The 22,155-nt window shown below is 44.3% G+C and overlaps 1 protein-coding gene across 1 annotated transcript in view; it reads right to left on the reverse strand.

The window, feature by feature from the left end:
* CNN3 (calponin 3) overlaps positions 1 to 10,836 on the reverse strand; it is a 30,182-nt gene extending 19,346 nt beyond the window's left edge. Inside the window, exon 1 of the mRNA XM_018045793.1 lies at positions 10,043 to 10,836. Coding sequence (XP_017901282.1) covers positions 10,043 to 10,099 — 57 coding nt within the window. The 5' untranslated portion in view covers positions 10,100 to 10,836. The remainder of the gene's footprint in view (positions 1 to 10,042) is intronic.

The following is a 22,155-nucleotide window of genomic DNA, read 5'->3' on the forward strand; positions in this document are numbered from 1 at the left end:
CAGAAGGTGCTGAGAAGGATCAATGACCTCATTTACATAAATCTTAAGACCCCAATAAATGTTAACCCTTCACTTTCTATTTACATTTTGCTGGCCACTCCTATCCAGCTACTCTTTGATAGCTATTTTGATAAAGTTATCATTTTGATGCCAACTGAGCTATTTTTTTAAAAAATTACAGTCAAATAATTTATAAAAAGAGATGCCCTCACTCCATTCTTTAGCCTCATCTCATTGCCAACCCCCACTTGAGTCTGGTGGAGGTGACAGATGGAGGAGGGGCCACGAATGTCACTGAATCAAGACTTGAAAATAAAGAACTAAAGCACGTGACTTGAATTTTGACAAGGTTAGTTTTGATATTCGATAGTTTTGTCTGCTTTTAACATCAAGAGATCTCCCTTCTTTTTTGAACCATTAGTGGGAACTAGTCAACTGTTTTTTAGGCAGCAAGTTGGCAATATCCATAAACATATTTAAATGTTGGATCAGAAGTTATACACTTTTCCACACAAGTGACTTTTTAAGGAAATATCCACCAGTATGGAAGTAATGAATAAATACATAATTGAAGTCCACATGATAGACTATAATTCAATTTCTAAAATGTCCAAATGATATTTAAAGGTGTACAAGCAGTTGGGTGGGGGTAAGGGATACAGAATACTTTCGCTTCTTTACTTTCATATTTTGGTACTGTTTGCATTCTTCCTGATAAATATTTCATTCATAAAATAAAGATCAAAAAAGAGAAGAGTTTCTCATAAGCAAAGAAGATGGCATCCCAAGGTAGATGCATCATATTCATGCAGCGATGACTTGGCCAAGGTCACAGGCTTGGCAGGGATTCATCTGGACCACGCGTGGCTCCAAAGTCTGAGTCTTTTCCACCCCTGAATGTTCTCCCACTCCCACCCTTCTAACTAAGCTGAGATAGGAACTCTCTAAGCTAGCACAGGCAACTCTGCAGCCTGCAGACAAAGGATTAAGAACTGAGAACGGGGTGGTGCCTTAGACTCTGTGGCTTAAAAAATCCATCCAACTCAGGGAGATGTGAGAAGGCATCCAACAACAACCAGCACCATCAGTGCAGCAGATCGGTGCACCGTGAACTTGCTGCGGCTTCGATTCAAACCAGCCCCGGAATCTGTAGTCTGGAAGGGTGTTGCCAGCATGGTTCAAAAGTTCATAATAAGAGATTTGGCAGAGATGCCTCAGACTAAAAACATTTCAGTTCTTCCACTGGCCCCTATAAAAAGTAGCTTCCTTCCACATGCATGTTTTAGAAAATGCTGGAAAGGATGTCAACAGCAGAGTTGTCAATGGAAGGAGAAACAGAAAATGAAAAAAACAAAGCCCAAAGAGGAAGAAATTTAGGAACAAACACCTGGCAGGCAAAGCCCGTGTGTGTGTGTGCAAAGCCCGTGTGTGTGTGTGTGTGTGTGTGTGTGTGTCTGTCTGTCTGTCTGTCTGTCTGAGGTGAGGTTGCGGGAGGGGCTTTTATTCACATCTAGGCGTCTGAAGAAAGGGAAAGACAGAGACGAAGGCGTGTCCACTCGGGGAGAGATCTGGCTGTGGGAGCACTCTGAAGAGCCGCCCTAAGGTTCCAGCTCACCTCCTAAGGGCCAAGGACTCCAACAAGCTCAAAATGTGCTATTTCATATAAGTAGAGTTTCTATACTCAATTAGAAGTATGATTGCTGTTGCTATTTTTGCTTCCAAAGTAGAATCACATGTTGGAGTTATAAGAGACTCACTACACATGGTATTGATTATTTTCTCTATTTCCTCCCACGTGAAACAAAAGGAAGGAGGGAAAACTGCAATCATAAAGCTTTCTCTCCATCCAATTGAGGAGCCTTCTGCAGCACTAGGCAGGCAGAGAGGCTTAAGATAATGATGAAAGATTAGTGTGCAAACATCTGAGAAGAGGAAAGAAGAAACAACAATGATATAGCAGTGTGCCTAGCCACTCAGCAGCTGGGGTTCCCTAGAAGACGTGTGGGCGAAGAGAGGAAAGGGCCATAAATGCTTAGGTTATGAACTGCCCAGGAGGCCTCCTCTCTTTGGACGCACATCCCTAATTCCTAACCTTCCCAGGGCGGATATGCCTGCCTCACACTCACACCCTGAAGCTTCCTGGTCCTGGGAGGAAGGAAGACGAAGAGGTTCCCTCCCTACCGACCTGGGGGAACCTAGGAATTAAGTCTTTTCTCCTCATGGACTTGCTTCACACAGGTCTAGGGAGAACCTTCCTAAGACCATTTAAGACTGAAGGCCTCCGCCGACAATACTACAAGGTAAATATGCTTATCAGTCCACTGCAGAGGAATACCCACCCTGTCTGAAATCCAGAAATGAAAGGTGTATCTTGTCTAACAGAAACCTATTTCTTAGGAAGAAAAAGCAAAGTACTGGTACACCCAGAAAGCGAGGCCTCTAGCTCTGCACAGAAGTCCATGGCCCTGAGGGTGGTGTGACACGTGGGACACAGCCCAGGGTTCACTGCAGGACTCCACTACAGGCTGCTGGGGGAGAAGGTGTGGATCAGGACTCAGGAGCAGAGCACAGTCCTGAGTTAGAAATAGAGAGATATTGCTTGGCTCTGTAGCCCCCTATCTGCCAGAAGCCTCATTCAGACACAGATTGGTGCATGAATGTTCAAGTTCTCAAGATAATCTCAAAATCTAGAAGGTAAAAGAAGCTGGGGAGAACACAGGACTGAACCTAACCAGCAGAGCAAAATGGAACAATTACTAACATGTACATAACGTGTACTTTGGGTTCTAGGTATTATTTGAAACATGTTACATAGATTATCTTGCTTATTTCACCCCAAACCCTACAGACAGGTACTAGCATATCCACACTTTACAGATGAGACACTGAGAGGTTATTTGCCCAAAGTCACAGGAGCCAGTCAGAGCCTCCAGGGCTACCAGGTTCTACTTTCTCTTGGAGAAGAACTTACAGGGGACCCACCTGACATCTTCAAGTTCACAAAGATTCCCATGGTCGTGTTTTCATAAAATGTGCAAAATATATTTTTTTTGTAATGATGAACTCTAAATTGTATAAGCTTCAGGCCCCACAAACAGCGTGAATCAACTGCAGGCTCAAAAAACTCTTATCAAAAACCTGAGCACAAGTACATATGAGTAACAGTTAAGAGCCCACATGGCTAGAGCTCAGAGTTCAGGAAAGCCAAGGCACATAGTATACGCTATAGAAGGATGCCTAGAAGAAAATCAAACCTGCGAAAAAATTCTAACAAGCTCCTTCCCATGACCTAGTCATATTGAGATGAGAAATAAGCATTTCCCCTCTCTCTTAGATATAATGGTCATGACTGGCTGAAAAATCGAAACCACCCAACTGTGCTTTTTTTCTTTTAATGTAATATATATTCACTGGGGTTCCTGATACGTTGTGCAGTGAAAGAAAACAATTACTGATCTCATGATTCCACTTGGAAAGGGAAAACGCCTACAGAAATAGAGGATCTGACTCTTGTTGGTGATGGCTGCAGCAAGGTCTTCACTGTCAAGCTCACTTTGGGAATTTTGAAGGACAGAGGTAGACAAATAGCACAATTTCCACAAAGAAAAGAATGTAAAAAGCTGTAGATCATAGGATAGTGAGTTTGATAATGATCCTCATTTATATTCCAGAGTAAATAATTCTGAGTACTTTAAATGGGTAACAGGTACCTCTTCTCAGTTCAGCAAATTGTGTTTTCTTTGGGTTTCCCTCGTTGCTCAGTCAGTAAAGAATCTGCCTGCAATGCAGGAGGCCTGGGTTTGATTCCTGGGTTGGGAAGATCCCCTGGAGAAGGAAATGGCAACCCACACCAGTATTCTTGCCTGAAGAATTCCATGGACAGAGGCACCTAGCAGGCTACAGTCCATGGGGTTGCAAGAGTCGGACACGGCTTAGCAACTAAACCACCAACCACCATTTTAAATGGGTAGTAGGTACATCTTCTCAATTCAGCAAACTGTTTTTCCTTTAATTGTTTTGGTCAAGACAGGAAAACAAACCCCGAAAGCAGGCAAACTGCAATGGTACAGCCCCACCAGGACTGGCACATATCCAGGTGGGCTGAAGGGCCACTTCACAGGCGGCCTTTTGGGAGATGACCCGACAGAGTCTTGCAGAGAGGATCTCTACTGTTCCTCCCTAACCTGGGAGTCTAAGAAAGAACTTCAACATCAAGAAGGAATTATCTCAGTGATAAATTTTCAGTGTAGTAATAACAATGAAAAGAAACTGAAGAAAAATTAGCTATAAAAATCACCACATCGTTTAAAAATTTCACACTTGTACCATAGAATTTCTTTACATAGACTTCTCAAACACTGCTACTTTCCAGTTTCTAGAGACAGTAAAACCCATTCCTGATTAATAAATTCATTAAATCAATAAATACTTATTGGGCATCCATTATGTGCCAAGTTGTATTCTAAAAGATAGATTTTTGAGATATCTCACCAGTGAATAAGACAAAGATTCAACTGCTGGTATAAAGAGATAATAAAAAGTTCTAAATTAAAAAGCTATTACTGAACCATAAAGTCAAAAAAAGCTAAAGCTAAACCTATCCATACATTTTTATCAGGATCCTCTAGCAGCAAAACAAGGTGGACCACCTTAGAGCACAATTTACATAAGGAGTCCACTATCACCCTGGGGTTACTCCGATCGGTGAGCAAACTGCTTGTCCAAATGGCACTGGACTGGCAGGCCGGCAGGGTCTCAATGGGACATTTGGTAATAATATTTAACTGGACATGGAACAACAGACTGGTTCCAAATAGGAAAAGGAGTACGTCAAAGCTGTATATTGTCACCCTGCTTATTTAACTTATACGCAGAGTACATCATGAAAACCACTGGGCTGGAAGAAGCACAAGCTGGAATCAAGATTGCCGGGAGAAATATCAATACCCTCAGATATGCAGATGACACCACCCTTATGGCAGAAAGTGAAGAGGAACTAAAAAGCCTCTTGATGAAAGTGAAAGAGGAGAGTGAAAAAGTTGGCTTAAAGCTCAACATTCAGAAAACGAAGATCATGGCATCTGGTCCCATCACTTCATGGGAAATAGATGGGGAAATAGTGGAAACAGTGTCAGACTTTGTTTTGGGGGCTCCAAAATCACTGCAGATGGTGACTGCAGCCATGAAATTAAAAGACGCTTACTCCTTGGAAGCAAAGTTATGACCAACCTAGATAGCATATTCAAAAGCAGAGACATTACTTTGCTAACAAAGGTCTGTCTAGTCAAGGCTATGGTTTTTCCAGTAGTCATGTATGGATGTGAGAGTTGGACTGTGAAGAGAGCTGAGTGCCAAAGAATTGATGCTTTTGAACTGTGGTGCTGGAGAAGACTCTTGAGAGTCCCTTGGACTGCAAGAAGATCCAACCAGTCCATCCTAAAGAAGATCAGTCCTGGGTGTTCATTGGAAGGACTGATGTTGAAGCTGAAACTCCAATACTTTGGCCACCTCATGTGAAGAGCTGACTCATTGGAAAGGACCCTGATGCTGGGAAGGATTGGGGGCAGGAGGAGAAGGGGACGACCCAGGATGAGATGTCTGGATGGCATCACTGACTTGATGGACATGAGTTTGGGTGGACTCAGGGAGTTGGTGATGGACAGGGAGGCCTGGCATGCTGTGATTCATGGGCCACAAAGAGTCGGACACGACTGAGTGACTGAACTGAACTGATATTCAATTATTACTCTGTGATTGCTTAATTTAGTTTTTGCTGCTACTGCTGCTAAGTCTCTTCAGTCATGTCTGGACTCTGTGCCCCCCCATAGATGGTAGCCCACAGGCTCCTCTGTCCCTGGGATTCTCCAGGCAAGAATACTGGAGGGGGTTGCCATTTTCTTCTCCAATGCATGCATGCATGCTAAATCACTTCAGTTGTGTTCAACTCTGTGCAACCCCATGGACAGCAGCCCACCAGGCTCCTCTGTCCACAGAATTCTCCAGGCAAGAGTACTGGAGTGGGTTGCCATTTCCTTCTCCAAATTTACTTTTTAAAGACTTACAATTTTAGTAGTAAATCATCTAAAGTGGTTTTTGTCTGTTGAGGGATACCATCTTGAAACCAAAAAGACTGTGTGAGAAGCTACTTTGCTCAAATCAGACATTCCCTGGGAGCAGAAACTGTGAGAATGTGCATTCCAATTCCATACTTCTTAATACTCAATTAGACCCCTCCCCCAAAGACATGCCCAGGTAAGATCACTGCATCTCCACTCACTCCTGCCTCACAGCTAACTCCTCCACTTCCCTGAGAACCGTAACTGCCCCCTGCAGCACTTGCTCTAAGACTGGTGAAGGCATACTTCACTGCATGCTCAGCTTTACAAGAAAGTACCCTGGATTCGCAGGTGGCGAGGTGGTTAAGAATCTGCCTGCCAGTGAAGGAGCTGCCGGAGACCAAGCAAGGTTCGATCCCTGGGTCAGGAAGATCCCCTGGAGGAGGAAATGGCAACCCACTCCATATTCTCGCCTGGGAAATCCCATGGACAGAGAAGCCTGGCAGGCTACAGCCCGTGGGGGTCACAGAGTTGGATAGACACGACCGAGCACGCATGCATGCACCCTGACTCAACATCAGCACCAAGTGTTGGAAATGCTGTGCTTCCCTTCAGGGCGTGTCATGTTTCCATGGTTCATACGGCACAGAGCTATTTACCTCTGGTCCCTTAGATGCAGTCAAGGGCCTGGCTCAACCTGTATGATCCATGTAAGACCTTTCTACTTTATGTTCCCACCTCTCACTGAACTATCTACACCAGCTTCTATGTTTTCCTGGACCTTCTACTACATTATAGTCTTTGTAGATTGCAAGTTATAATCATTTTATTATTAGAGAGACACTGTTATACTGCAGGCTAAAGGATTCTACTTTTTTTTAGGCTGTTTCCAAACATCTTTTTGCCAATTAAAAACAAAAAAAAAATCTGTATGTTCTGCCATGTATTATTATCTTCTCAAACAAATATCTTAAATTGACTGATTTTTCCCTTGAAATTGTATTAATTAAAGCTATCTGAGATCAAAGGTTTCCTCAATTCACTGGTAAACTGCTTTCACAGCTCAAATATAAACAGACTAAAGCCTTTTTTAAAATAAAATGGAATATTTAAAGAGGCAGTGACATACAAGTCTAAGAAATATAATATCAATGCTAATTTTCTATTATAAGAATATCCACAACATACTCCTTGAGTACTTAATACAAGCCAGACACATCTCAGTAACACAAAGTTTAGAGGTGGTAACTATTACTTCCCCCATTTACTGATTAGGAAACTAGGACAGAAATATCAAATAACTTGCCCAACATCACTCAAGGCAGTTAAGTGGCAAGGGGGATTAGAAGCCAGATCTGTCTCACTCCAAGGTCCATATCACACTACCACCCCCCACATGGTTAAATGAGGTTTTAAGAAAAAAAAACCAAACACCAAAACTGACATTTAAGCAATCTATCACAGAGAAAAAGCAAGTTATGTTGTGCAATACACAGAGAAAAAGCAAGAAGAAATCAAAAGCTATCCAAATAAAGCAGTGTCAAAGTTCAAGTTCCACAGACCCATTCATCAGGTGGTTCTGAGCCCTCAGCTGAAATGCATTATCTCATACAAAGAATTAGCAGACAGGGATATTTGATTTCCAAGCCCAATTAAAACAGCATTAAATGAATAATCATGATGCCAGGAAGTGACAGGTGGACAGCAAAAATAGCGGGGAGGGGGATAGACAATAGTGACTGGTAACAGAACAGCTCTAAGTACTCCACTAAGATATCACTCTGAGTTAAAATTCTTAGAATATTCCAACTTTCTCCTGTGATCTTGAGCAAATCACACCTCTCTGAGCTTCAGCATCCTGATCTGTAAATGATGTTGGGTAATCCCAGGAATCCTCCCCATCTCAGAGGGCTGCTCTGCTGCGGAGATCAAAAGACTTCCTATGAAAGGATACAGTCTGAAAGAACCATATAAATGAAAGGGGTTATTAAACGTTGGTTTGATGCTTAAAGGGGTAAACCCACAGTTATACAAACCAAAAGTGAAAACCAACTTTCCAAAGATCCTGAAAGCTGAGGTTTTACTATTTTAAAAAATGTATAATAATTACAGTTATTAATGATCTAGCCTCAGTCTATGTACTTCCTTCAGTCTACTCAATAATAAGTAGGAAAGGGGCAGAAGTTGCTTCATTAATCCGCAAAAAGATGATATTAACAACCAAGAGAAGTCAGTCACTTGAAGGACTGCCAAGGTCAGTACCTCATTTACAATGCAAAAGGTAGAGACTTAAGCGTTGCCATACAAGTATCTCAAGGGCAAATTAAAATTAATGTGCACAAGCCAGGCCAGGCTATTACATCCAGCAGATAGGACACGCTGATTCCACTGAAAGGATTCCTAAAGGTCCATTTGCAAACCTTGGAAAGAACACCACAATAGTCTAGGGGTTTTCAATTGGTGGGGTTTGTACTCACAAACCACTCACTTTTCTGTTCTTCTAAACAATGTTCAGGAAACCGCTATCTACACACTTGACAAGGCAAAAGATCTAAATTTCAGTTTTAGATACACAAACTAAAATCAACTGCTTGCTTCAAAGATTGTTTAGAATTTACTAACAACTGAATTGATAATATGATGTGGAGACTCTGTATCAGGGATTGAGCAGAGCCACAATTCTCCCTTGGGGTGTGACAATCCTTAGGTAATTCCCTCCACACTTCCTACACCCCCAACGCTGGGATGTTACAGTTCTGACAATGCCGGTGAATTCTACCAGAGGTAGGACGGTTCGGGGGGCAATCCTGACATGCTTCGGCTCCCGGGAGGTTAATGGGAATTAAACCACAGCAGCCCTCCTTTGTGGCGCTTTGGCCAGAACAGCAGAAAGGAGACAATGAGCGTTCTGTGCGCAGTTCCGCGCGGATTGGCTGTTCTCTCCCCTCAGAAACCCCTGATGTCATGGGCTTGGAATGCAGGGAGGGAGGAAGGAAGGAGAGGGTTTGAGGAGGGGGACGCCTCTCATCTCTTTCCCAGACCGAAAGTCCCAAAGATAAACTCAACGCATTCTTATGCTGGGCAAAGTGGTAAAACCGAGGGTTAACCAAAGCCCAATCACTCCAAACTACAGTCCACCTCGGCAAATAAACCCTGAACAAAAGCAACGCACGAAGATTTCCTTGATACCGTTAAAGTCTAACGTACTACAAACTTCAGTGTTTTGGCTTTTTTAAGGGGAAAAAAAAAAAAAGCTCAAGGCTACAGCAGATATCCCCGAAGCGGCGCGCTCAGGCTTTGTCTCCTCTTGCCGCAAAAGCAGCAGCAACTGGCACCGGGATTCGAAAACCAGGAAGGGTTCTGGCCGGCTCGCGTCCTTCCGGTGGTCCTAAGGCCCTTGCCTGAGGCCGCTCAGCGGTCTCCCACCCGGCAAGAGGCGAGGAACAATGGGAACCCAGTTTGCCCACTAACCGCCTAACTTTACTCGCGGCTTCGAATTCCGCCCGGGGGCTAGAGTGTGTGAAGGTCCAGGGTCTGCCAGGGGCCCGGGCCGGGGTGGATGGCGGAGGCTGCTCGCTGGGTCCCCAGCCGCGCCGACGGGCCCCACCTAAGGGCGAATGACCAGGCAGGAGCGCCCCCTTCCTGGAGGGGTGCGTCCTGCAGCCGCGGACCCGCTTCTGGAACCAAGGGACGGCGCTGAGGGATTCCAAGAGCCTGGGAACCCACCGCCCGTCGCTAGCCTCGGCCCGCGGCGCTGGAACAAAGCCAGCTGAGCGCCCGGGAGCCTGCGCTTGCAGCCGGGGACAGGACGCAGAAACTGTCGCGCACCCCCTTCCCCGCCCGGACACATCTACTATCCGCGAAGCCCGCCAGCCAAGGCGCGCGGGGAGAAGCGCGGCCCCAGCCACCCGGGTCTCGGTCCCCGGGCGGCGCCCTGCCTCCCACCTCTGGCCCCAGGGTCCCGCCCCACCCGAGCCCAGGCGTACCTTGTTCTTGACCTCGGCCGAGAGCCCATAGGAAGGGCCCTTGTTGAAGTGGGTCATGATGATCCGCGCGGCGGGAAGAGGCTGAGTTCGGGTCCGAGGGTTTCTTGCACTCGGTTTCCCCGCTCCTGGCCCCGAGGAGTGGCCGCACTACAAGATGCTCGCAGCTCGCTCTCCTGGGGCGGCGCAGGAGTCGCCGGGACGCGGCGGCGGGACGCGGGCGGTGCCTCGGCTGCTCGGTCGGACGAGGAACCCCAGACGCTCCCGCTCTGCTCCGGAGTCCCGCACGAACTGCCCCCCACCGCCTGCCCCGGACTTTCAGGGATTGGCCGACTAGCCCGACCAATGGAGGGCCGCCGCCTCCCGCGTCTCCGGAGAGGGGGCGGCGCGGCCAATTGAAGGGCGGCGGGCGCCGCGCTCCCTCCCGGCGCGGGTCTCTGGCCCGGGTCCCCGCCCTCACGCCTTGCAGGGGCGAAGCGGCCCCTCCTCCAGGCCCGGCGGAGCAGGCAGCGCCGGTGGAGGCCTGTCCCGCGATGGGAGTCGCCCTGGCTCCCGGGGGCTTCCCAGAGGCCCGGAGTTCGCGTCAACTTCCAGGCATCCGCTTGCGGACGGAAGCCCGCCAGGGTTGACCCGTGGCTGATCCACCGCCTCCTTCTGCCTCCTCCCTGGTTGCAGACCCCGCGCGCGCAGATGGCGGGCAGGACCCTTCCATTAGATGAGGGGGGCAGCGTTGCAGCCCCTGTGCCCGAGAAAGGGGGGCCCCCCTCCTCCGACACCTGCTTCTTCCTCCCTTACCCTGCAGCTTCCCACACCTGTTGGGCTGACCTCTCCACTGCTGCCGTCCTGGGAACAGTCAAGGCTTCGGGCCAAATTCGAGCTCACTCTGGGTGTGCTGTACGGAAAAAAAGTGGGGAATGTACCATGGCAGAGCCTGGGCATTTTAAGCCATTTTCTGGATTCGCACCAACTCCTTTTTACAAGCATCTTTTATCCGGGGTTCAGCTAATCCAAAAACCCAGGTGATTGTTCTATTTCTCTGTCTCTGTCTCTGTCTCTGTCTCTGTCTCTGTCTCTCTCTGTCTCTCTGTCTCTCTGTCTCTCTCTCTCTCTCTCTCTCTCTCATCCGTAGGCTTCTTTGAGCCAGATCTTTTGTGTAGAGCTAAGTAAACTTGTATCCTTTACGCCAGAAGGGCCTCATCCTTTCATGGTCCCGCTTCCAACGCATCACTTTCTTTACCTCAGATCTCAAATAACTTGATAGGAGGAAGGGAACAGAACTCTCCTCATCCATCAGTGCCTGGCACTGTTCTAGACACCTCCCAAACACGTTCTCATTTACTCCTCTCAAACAACCCGTAGGTAGACATCACATCCATTTTAGGGGTGAGAAAGCCAAAACTCAGAGACCGAAGTATACTGACCCAGGTCTGCTGGCCTCAGAAGCTTTGCCTCTGGCCAGAACTTTCTCCTGCATACTTAGGACATGTTTCTATCCCTGAGAGTCTAGTGTAAGAGTTCTGTTTAGCAAATACCAGTTACTGTGCCAGAACAGATCATGGAACCAGGTGTGGCAAACTGCTTGAGAGGAGGAGTCAAACTTTTTCCTGTAGTTGAGCCCGCTTGGAACAGAAATGAACAGGGCAACTTTGAAAGAAAATGCGCAAAAGTGCTATTAGCTTTTCAAGGGCTTTTGACTGATTTGGTGGAGGGAGGGTAGAAGGTACAGGAGACTAGTAGGGAGGAAAGTGAATGATTTATGTGATTTGCTAATTTAGTCAGGAGGTAAGAATGATAATTAGGTCAGTCATCCCACACAGAAATGACACAGTTGACCCAGGATTGGTGAGGCAAGCAGTTTGGGCTGCTTTTCCAGTAGTGTGATAGCGGCTGAGTGTCATGGACAAGACTTCACCCACTTTTCTTTGGGACTAAAGAGTGAGAAATGGAGGCCAAATTTGAGGTACAAGTCAGTTCTATCACATGCCGTTCCTGCTGTGATGTAAGCTTGTCTGACTACAGTAAGATGGAGAACATAGAGTCAAAATCACTTTCATCTACTTCAAGGTCATTCCTTGTATCATAGACTATACAAGAATCATATTCAATTTCATCATGGAAACAAAGACAAAAATGTGACTTTTTTGTAATGGGGGTTATTGTTTAATGGGTACAAAGGTTAGCTTGGAATGATGACAGAATTCTGGAAATGGTTAGCGGCAATAGTCATAAAACAATGAAAATGTACTTAATGCCACTGCTGCTGCTGCTGCTGCTAAGTCGCTTCAGTCGTGTCCGACTCTGTACGACCCCATAGATGGCAGCCCACCAGGCTCTGCCGTCCCTGGGATTCTCCAGGCAAGAATGCTGGAGTGGGTTGCCATTTCCTTTTCCAGTGCATGAAAGTGAAAAGTGAAAGGGAAGTAGCTCAGTTGTGTCTGACTCTCAGCGACCCCATGGACTGCAGCCTACCAGGCTCCTCCGTCCATGGGATATTCCAGGCAAGAGTACTGGAGTGGGTTGCCATTGCCTTCTCCTTAACGCCACTATATACTTTAAAATGGGTCTTTTTAAATCCCTCCCTTTCTCCTCCTTGCTACCCAACTTGATCAAACAACCATGGATACATTTTCTGTCTCTGCATGTCAGTTTGTGTTTCCTAGAATTTTATATAAGTGAGACCATACAATGTTGCCATTTCAAATGGCTTCTTTCACTCAGCAAAATCATTTTGAGATTTGTTAACATTGTAGCATATATCAGTAGTTCCTCCTAGTTTTATTACTGAGTAGCATTCCATTGTAAGATTATACCACAGTATGCTGTGCTGTGCTAGGTCACCCAGTCGTGTCTGACTCCTGGGACCCCATGGACTGCAGCCCACCAGGCTCCTCTGTCCATGAGGATTCTCCAGGCAAGAATACTGGAGTAGGTTGCCATGCCTTCCTCCAGGGGATCTTCCCAACCCAGGGATCGAACCCAGGTCTCCCCCATTGTGTGTGTATATCTATCTATCTATGTATATATATATATATATATATATATACATCCTCTTGTTGATGAACATTTCTATTTCCAGTTTTTAGCTATTGCAAATAAAATTATATGAAAATTCATGTACAAGACTTTTTATGGACATATGCTATCATTTTTCTTGGATAAATACCTATGAGTGGAATGACTGGATCATAAGAAAGGTATAGGTTTCACTGTTCAAGAAATTGCCAATCTTTTCCAAAATAATTGTACCACTTTATATTCCCACCAGCAGGTGTACAAGAGTTCCAGCTTCTCTGCATCCTCACCAACACTTGTTATAGTCAATATTTTTAAGTTTAGCAATTCTAGTAGATGTAAGGTGATATCTCATTGTTGTTTAAACTTTAATTTTCCCAAATAAGTAATGATACTAGGCATCTTTTCATGTGCTTGTTTTTGTCATGAGTATATCTTTTTCATGAAGAATTTTTTCAATCTTTCCCCCATTTTAGGTGTTTTCCCATTATAGTAGACATCTTTAACTTATCATTACCAGAATAGATTTAGAAAATCCTGACCAGCGTTTAACAATAGAATGTGTCAGCAAATGCTAGAAAGTAAAATTTCACGTTACAAAATAACTACCAGGTGTGGCCCAACAATCTTAATTATTTTAACTGGAGCTGCCTTAATGTGCAGAATTGAAATAAATGCTCTTAAAGAGGTCAATACTACCTTTCCAAATTCCCATTAATTAAAAGAAGTTGGTGGGGAGCTGTAAGAAAGTGTCCTTTCACAGATACAAATCTGTGGGTCACATTTGTCACATACTTTCCCACTTAGACAACAGCAAAAAATGTTTTGGAGAATACACCCTGTAAATACACAACGCCAGAGAATTACAGAGAAGCAAGAAGGCATCAGTTTATGCTATTAGAAGACTCAGAGGAGACTAAGCAACTCTTAAGCACCTACTATGTGCTAAGCAATATTAGAGGTGCATCATGGGCAGTAAGATCATATAATTTATCACCCAAATAGGAATACTTCTGAGAGTGAAAAGGGGTGCTGCTAACTAGTCCATTCTGAAGATCAACCCTGGGATTTCTTTGGAAGGAATGATGCTAAAGCTGAAGCTCCAGTACTTTAGACACCTCATATGAAGAGTTTACTCATTGGAAAAGACTCTGATGCTGGGAGAGATTAGGGGCAGGAGGAGAAGGGGACGACCCAGGATGAGATGGCTGGATGGCATCATGGACTTGATGGATGTGAGTCTGAGTGAACTCCGGGAGATGGTGATGGACACGGAGGCCTGGCGTGCTGCGATTCATGGGGTCACAAAGAGTCGGACACGACTGAGCGACTGAACTGAACTGAACTGAACTGAATATTGTTTGTATCAGGCAGTCCTGGTAAGTCTCCTTGATAATGTTCTTTTTTATGATCCAAAATATCCCTGTTAGGCTTCCCTGGTGGCTCAGTGGTAAAGAATCTACCTGTCAATGCAGGAGACACAGGTTTGATCCCTGGTCCAGGAAGATCCCACGTGCCTTGGAGAGTTAAGCCCATGTGGCACGACTCCTGAGCCTGAGCTCTAGAGCCCAGGAGCCGCAGTTACTGACACATGTGCAGCCTTGAGCCCTTGCTCTGCAACGAGAGAAGCCACCTCGATGAGAAGCCCGTTCACTGTAACTGGAGAGTAGCCCCTGCTTGCCACAACGAGAGGAAAGCCCATGCAGCAACAAAGACCCAGCACAGTCAATAATAACAATGTGTGCATGTGAAAATCACTTAGTCCTGTCCAACTCTTTGTGACCCCATGGACTATACAGTCCATGGAATTCTCCAGGCCAGAATACTGGAGTGGCAAGCCTTTCCCTTCTCCAGGGGATCTTCCCAACCACAGGCATCAAACCCAGGTCTCCCACATTGCAGGCGGATTCTTTTCTCAGCTGAGCCAGAAAGGAAGCCCAATAATAACAATGATAAATAGTAAGTATGCCTGTTTCAGTCAGTTCAGTTCAATTCAGTTGCTCAGTCATGTCTGATTCTTTGTGACCCCATGGACGGCAGCACGCCAGGCCTCCCTGTCCATCACCAACTCCCAGAGTTTACTCAAACTCACTTCCATTGGGTCGGTGATGCCATACAACCATCTCATCCTCTGTTGTTCCCGTCTCCTCCTACCCTCAATCCTTACCAGCATCAGGGTCTTTTCAAATGAGTCAGCTCTTCACATGAGGTGGCCAAAGTATTGGAGTTTCAGCTTCAGCACCGGTCCTTCCAATGAATATTCAGGACTGATTTCCTTTAGGATGGACTGGTTGGATCTCCTTGCAGTCCAAGGGACTCTCAAGAGTCTTCTCCAACACCACAGTTTAAAAGCATCAATTCTTTGGTGCTCAGCTTTCTTTATAGTCCAATGCTCACATCCATACATGACCACTGGAAAAACCATAGCCTTGACTAGACAGACCTTTGCTAGCAAAGTAATGTCTCTGCTCTTGAATATACTGTTTAGGTTGGTCATAACTTTTCTTCCAAGGAATAAGCATCTTTTTATTTCATGGCTGCAGTCACCATCTGCAGTGATTTTGGAGCCCCCAAAAATAAAGTCTGACACTGTTTCCACTGTTTCTCCATCTATTTGCCATGAAGTGATGGGACCAGATGCCATGATCTTTGTTTTCTGAATGTTGAGCTTTAAGCCAACTTTTTCACTTTCTTCTTTCACTTTCATCAAGAGGCTCTTTAGTTCTTCAATTTCTGCCATAAGGGTAGTGTCATCTGTATATCTGAGGTTATTGATATTTCTTCCGGCAATCTTGAGTCCAGCTTGTGCTTCTTCCAGCCCAGCGTTTCTCATGATGTACTCTGCATATAAGTTAAATAAGCAGGGTGACAATATACAGCCTTGACGTACTCCTTTTCCTATTTGGAACCAGTCTGTTGTTCCATGTCCAGTTCTTACTGTTGCTTCCTGACCTACATACAGATTTCGATAATTAAAATGATCACTCATTTAATGGCTTGACTCACAACAACCCTGAGATGGTAAATATTATCTATTCCCATTTTGCAAGCAGAAGCTAAGATTTAGAAAGGATACACAACTTGGCCAAAGGCAGGTGGTTAATGGAGAGCAAAATTAGGATTTGAAACCAGGCTTGCTCTAGGATGATTTCTCAGAAACCAATTTCCCAGATCCCTCAAGAATCTAAAATCTCTGGCAAGGCACATCTGCTCTTGTTTTTTTTTTTAATTTGGCTTCATCTTGTCCATCTGTGAAGTACCCATCACTCACTTCATGTGATATGTTAGTCTTTTAGTCACAGACACATTCACTTGGCCGACATGTCAAAGGGTTTACCCTATGCCCCGAGGCAGTTATTGGGTCCAAGGAGGCATATGATCCAAGCAGGGCCCACCATTGTTCTTTTTGGTCAACCGACATAGAATCTGAATATTTTGGTTACAGCAGGTAGAACACTAACTCAAAGTGATACAGACAGAAAAATGGATTCATGTGACAGAAATGGATGAAGTAGGTCTAGCTTTATGCGTGACTGACTCAGGGACTCAATCAAAGGGTATCACAAGCCAGTACATCTCCATATACCTCCTCTCTTCCATTGTCCCTTCCCTTTTGGTGCCAGGCTTACCACCAGAAGTTCCAGGCTTACCTTCTAACCTCTTAGTAGCCACACACACACACACACACACACACACACACACACACACACTCACTCACACACAAGACATAATAGAAAAATGAACCATTTCTCAACAGTCCCAACAAAAGTCCCAGAACTGAGTCTCAATAACCTGCTTTGGGTCACCTAACCCTCTGTACAGCAATCTCTTTAGCCACAGGGAGAAAAGCTCTGATTGGCAGGTCTGGGCCTGAGATGGTATGGGAGGTAAGTAGGCAGCTCCCCAATCACCATAGGATTCTTTTTCTCAAAGAGGGTGCCTAGACTTTATTTGCCTCAGGCAAAAAGTCTAGAGATAACCTGTAAGGAAGTCATTCAGAATACCCAGCTCCTCCTTACTCTTATTGTCAGGCACCAATATCTTATCAATGGCTTACCTGCATTCCCTTCTCTTCATTTCCAATAGCCTAGAGTTGAGGTTCTTATCATGTCTTGTCTGGGAATGACATCCTGACCCCAGGCTTCCTTTCCCAGATTTATCTCATAGTATTAATTTTTTAAAAGAGTATTTTACTTTCTAAAAAGAGTATTACTGGGAATTCCTTGGTGGTCCAGTGCTTAGGACTCCCTGCTCTCACTGCCAAGGGCCCCAGTTCAGTCCTGATTGGGGAACTAGGTGATGCATCATGGTGGAAAATAATAATAATAGACTATTACTATATGATCCTGGAGAAGGGAATGGCAACCCAGTCCAGTTTTCTTGCCTGGAAAATTCCATGGAGAGAGAAGCCTGACAGGCTACAGTTCACAATGTTACAAAGAGTTGGACACGACTGAGTGACTAACACACACACACACACACACACACACACACACATACTCTCTCACTATATGATCCAAATTTCACTTCTGTGTGTATACACAAAAGGCATGAAAGCAGGATCTTGAGATATTTGTACACGCATGTCCACAGTAGCATTATTTGCAACAGTCAAAGGTGAAAATAACCTAAGGGGCTATCAATGGATGAAAGGAAAAGCAAAATATGGTATATACATACAATAGACTGTCACTCAGCTTTAAGGATAAAAAGAAATTCTGACACATGCTACAACATGGACAACCCCCGAGAACATTATGCTAAATGAGATGAGCCAGTCCCCAAAGGAAAAATACTATAGGATTCCACTTATGTCACATACCTATAGTAGTCAGAATCATAGAGAAAGAAAGCAGGCTGGAGGTTGCCAGGGGCTGGGGAGCGAGAAGTGAGTTCTTATATAATGGGTACGGAGTTTCAGGTTTACAAGATGAAGAATTCTGTGGACGAATGGTGTGATTGTGGCACAACAATGTGAATATGCTTAAGGCTGCTGAATGGTACACTTAAAATGGATAAAATGTATGTTGTAGTTCACCACAATTTAAAAAAATATGATGCTTTAATCACTTTTCTAAATATACTATGATCATGACATCCACCCTACTTAAAAGTCTCATGGCTCTTCATTTGGCTGCAGGGCCAAGCCCAAGCTCTCCCACTCACAAGGTTTTTTCATAATGAGGATATCAAGAAATCATGTATGCAAAGTGCTTAGGGATGTGGCAATGCCCAGCACAGAGCATTCACTCAATAATTGGGTGTTATTGCCATTACCATAACCACCACCCTATTATCTGGCCTCTCCATACTTTTCTGGCCTGAGTAGTCTGTGCTGTTTCACAATTAGGTGCCTCTACATAACCTGTTTTTTTTCTGCTTCTGTTCTTTCACATTTATCCCTCAAAATCCAACTCAAATATTGCCTTTCCCCCAGAAGCCTTCATTGTATCACACACCTCCAGTAGACTTATTTATTCCCTTCCCTGTGTGTCCTTTCTAAATATTTTGTAAATACTCCTATTGTTGCTTCTGACACAGTGTATTTAATTTACATGTTTACATGCTAATCATCTTCCTAGATTCTGAGTAGATTCAGGACAGAAAACTGTATTGTTGATTGCCTCATTCCTCAGCATCTTATATTGAGGGTGGCGTATAGTTGTTGGTCAAGACGCTTACTCAATGAAAGACTATGACAAGCACTTTCTTACAAATCTTATCTCATTTAACCCTTACACCAAGAATTTTAGGAATATACTACTGTCCTCAGTTTTTTTTTTTTTTTTTCCCCCGATGGAAGAAGCAGAGGCTCAGAGAGGTTAGTAACTTGTTCAAGGTGGCACAGCAGTGATATTACCAGAATTTAGGGTTGTTTCTGCTTCTGAACCTTATGGTTTTCTTACTGCACTATCATTATAATTCACAGTCTCCTCAGGGAGGAAATGCAATGAAAGCAGGAAAGTGAGAGCTAGATTCTGAGATTGCTCAGATTTGGTGAGAGGGGGGAAAAAAAGGAGAGAGAGAGAGGGGACAAGTGAAACAATAAAGAAGTGCCCCCCCCCAAAAAAAATCACTAAAAGGAACCCAGAAAAAAAGGTAGAAGACTGTTTTAAGAGCAAACGTGAGTAACTATAAGACCAAAAAAAAAAACCCTTTTATTTTTCACTATGGTCCTTCTTGATGAAAAGCCCCAAGAACACAGTAGAAATCAAATTACTGAGGCTTCCCTGGTGGCCCAGTGGTTAAGAATCTGCCTTGCAATGCAGAAGACAGCAGTTCGATCCCTGGTCTGGTAAGATCCCACATGCCGTGCTCCACAACTACTGAGCCCGAGCTACGGAGCCCACAGACTGCAAGTACTGAGCCCCTGTGCCTCAGCTACTGGAGCCTGCGTGCCCTGGAGCCTGTGCTCCGCAACCAGACGAGCCACCGCAACGAGGAGCACGCACACGGCCACCCACTCTCCACGAGGGAAAGCCCTCGCACAGCAGCGAGGACCCAGCACAACCAAAAGAAAACAGCAGCAACAAAAACTATCTTAAAAAGTTTTTTTGTTTTTTTTCTTTAAGGGAAGGGTCAGTGAAGAAATGGAGGCAGCAGGAATGGGAAAACCCATCTCTAGCGGGAAGAAGCAGAGAAGCGCAGTGGTTCTTAATAAGAAGGCAGGTGGGCTGAGAGGAGCAGGTGTACAATGGAAGGGGCTGAGAGAGCTGGACTGATGGCTGGCTGTTCGTGGAGCCAGAAGACCCAGCAGGAGCTGAGAGAGTAAAGTGCTTCTTCTGGATTTCTAGGAGGGAGGGCTGCCCCCTCCTCCCCACACCCCACCTCCTGCCTCGGTTTCCCTTTCTCTTTATCTCTCTCCTTCCTCCCTTCATTCCCATATTGATTCACCCCTCATTCATTCTCTTTCTGTGTCTTCTATGCTCTTCTCTCTCCTTTTACTTTTATTCTTGCCTTATTCCTGCCTGAAGCCACTGGTAATATCTAGTCACTTTATATATCGTCATTCAAGATGAAAGAAATTGTTGACTGTTGAAGCTTGGTGTTCAAAATCAAACCAGTCCTTCACCAGCTGCCAGAACTTGGCAGTCTGGGGAAAGAGTTTAGGAAGAGGGGTGAGATCCCAATCAGGGATTCACAACCTTTGAAAAACTATTATGCAAGGGTGTGTGTGTGTGACATCTTTCTTGAAGAGGATCCTATTGCTTTCCTTGATTGTCAAAGGGAAAGAGGATCATAAAGGTTCTCATTGCATCATACAGTTGCCTCATTTTAACTTTATAGTAGTTGTGTTCTTGATTTGGGGATGTGTTTTAAAACTTCTGTTGTAAGAAGTAGTGTTAACATCAAGAAATCAAGAATCTCAGTTAAGCAACCATTTTGAAATGCAAAATGATTCACATTCCAATCTTTGTTGCTTGTCAGAAAGTTTAGATAACTTAAGATGCTATCAAAATGCTAATGCTGTTTAATTCCTTTGTAAACTTGTTTACTTAGGAATGCAAAGGCCAGAGTTCCTTATTGAAATGCAATTCCTTTTCCCTCTTTGAGACAGCAGGAATCACTTTCTCAATGGTCTAAATTTCAGCACAGAGCACTATTCTAACAAAGGAGAATGTTTTCACAGAAAGTTGCCTAGCACCTGTTTCTTAAATATGTTCACTGTTGGAAAAGAGACATTTTGTTCAACAGTATTAAAAACATAATATAGTCAGCTAAACTAACTGGGTTTTTCTTTATTAATTTTTATCAGAATATAATTGTTTTACAATGTTGTGTTAGTTTCTGCTGTACACCAAAGTGAATCAGCTATGTGTATAAATATATCCCCTCTTTTTTGGATTTCCTTCCCATTTAGGTCACTGCAGAACACTGAAGATAATTCCCTCTGCTATACCCTAGGTTCTCATTACTTATCTTTATATATAGTATGCTGCTGCTGCTGCTGCTAAGTCACTTCAGTCATGTCCTACTCTGTGCGACCCCATAGACGGCAGCCCACCAGGCTCCCCCGTCCCTGGGATTCTCCAGGCAAGAACACTGGAGTGGGTGTATGCCTATGGGGTCACAAAGATTTGGACATGACTGTTTAACTGAGCACACACACACACACTGTATATACATCAATCCCAATCTCCCAATTCATCCTGCCCTCTCATCCCCTTTGGTATCCATACATTTCTCTATGTCTGTGCTCTATTTCTGCTTTGCAAATAAGTTTATCTGTATTATTTTTCTAGATTAACTGGATTTCTTTTTTACCTCTCAGTAGATTATAAACTCCAGGAGGGCAGGAACCAATCTGTTCAACATTATTATCTCCCACACTTTATACACAGTGAACGTGAACGTGAACGTGAAATTGCTCAGTTGTGTCCAACTCTTTGCGACCCCATGGACACGAGGCTCCTCAGTCCATGGGATTTTCTAGGCAAGAGTATTGGAGTGGGTTGCCATTTCCTAGCCATTCAATAAATATCTAATGAAAAAATGAAAAACAGCAAGCTGATAACAGAATGTATTTTATAGAAATCATTTTTTGAATTTTAAATTTATTTTTAAATTCAGAAATCATTTTTGAAGGCATGTCATTTGATCAACCTTTCCCTCATTTCATTCATTAATTATTTGTTGCATATCCACTCTGCATTGAGGGTTCTTCTAGCCTCAAGAAACAAAATGGTAAATGAGACAGTTAAGATTCTTCTTTTTATTTTCTTTATTTGGCCATGCCATGCACATGTGGGATCTTAGTTCCCCAATCAGGGATGGAACCCATGCCCCCTACATTGGAAGCACAAGTCTTAACCACTGGACCTCCAGGGAAGTTCCAATGGGAAAAGAATTTGAAAAAGAATAGAATAAAAATAAAATTTTTTAAATTTTATAAAGTAAAAACCATCCTGAAACCCACTTAAAAAAAAAAAAATCCTTCTTGGGGACTTCCCTGCCAGTCTAATGGTTTAGACTCGGTGATTCCACTACACGGGGCATGGGTTTGATTCCTAGTCAGGGAACTAAGATCCCACATGCCTTGCAGCAAGGGAAAAAAAGATTCTTTTTAGGAGCTTACTTAAGCAAATACAACAGGGGAGATAATT

Source organism: Capra hircus, chromosome 3 (genome assembly GCF_001704415.2).
Source record: "Capra hircus breed San Clemente chromosome 3, ASM170441v1, whole genome shotgun sequence".
NCBI classification, from domain to species: Eukaryota; Metazoa; Chordata; class Mammalia; order Artiodactyla; family Bovidae; genus Capra; species Capra hircus.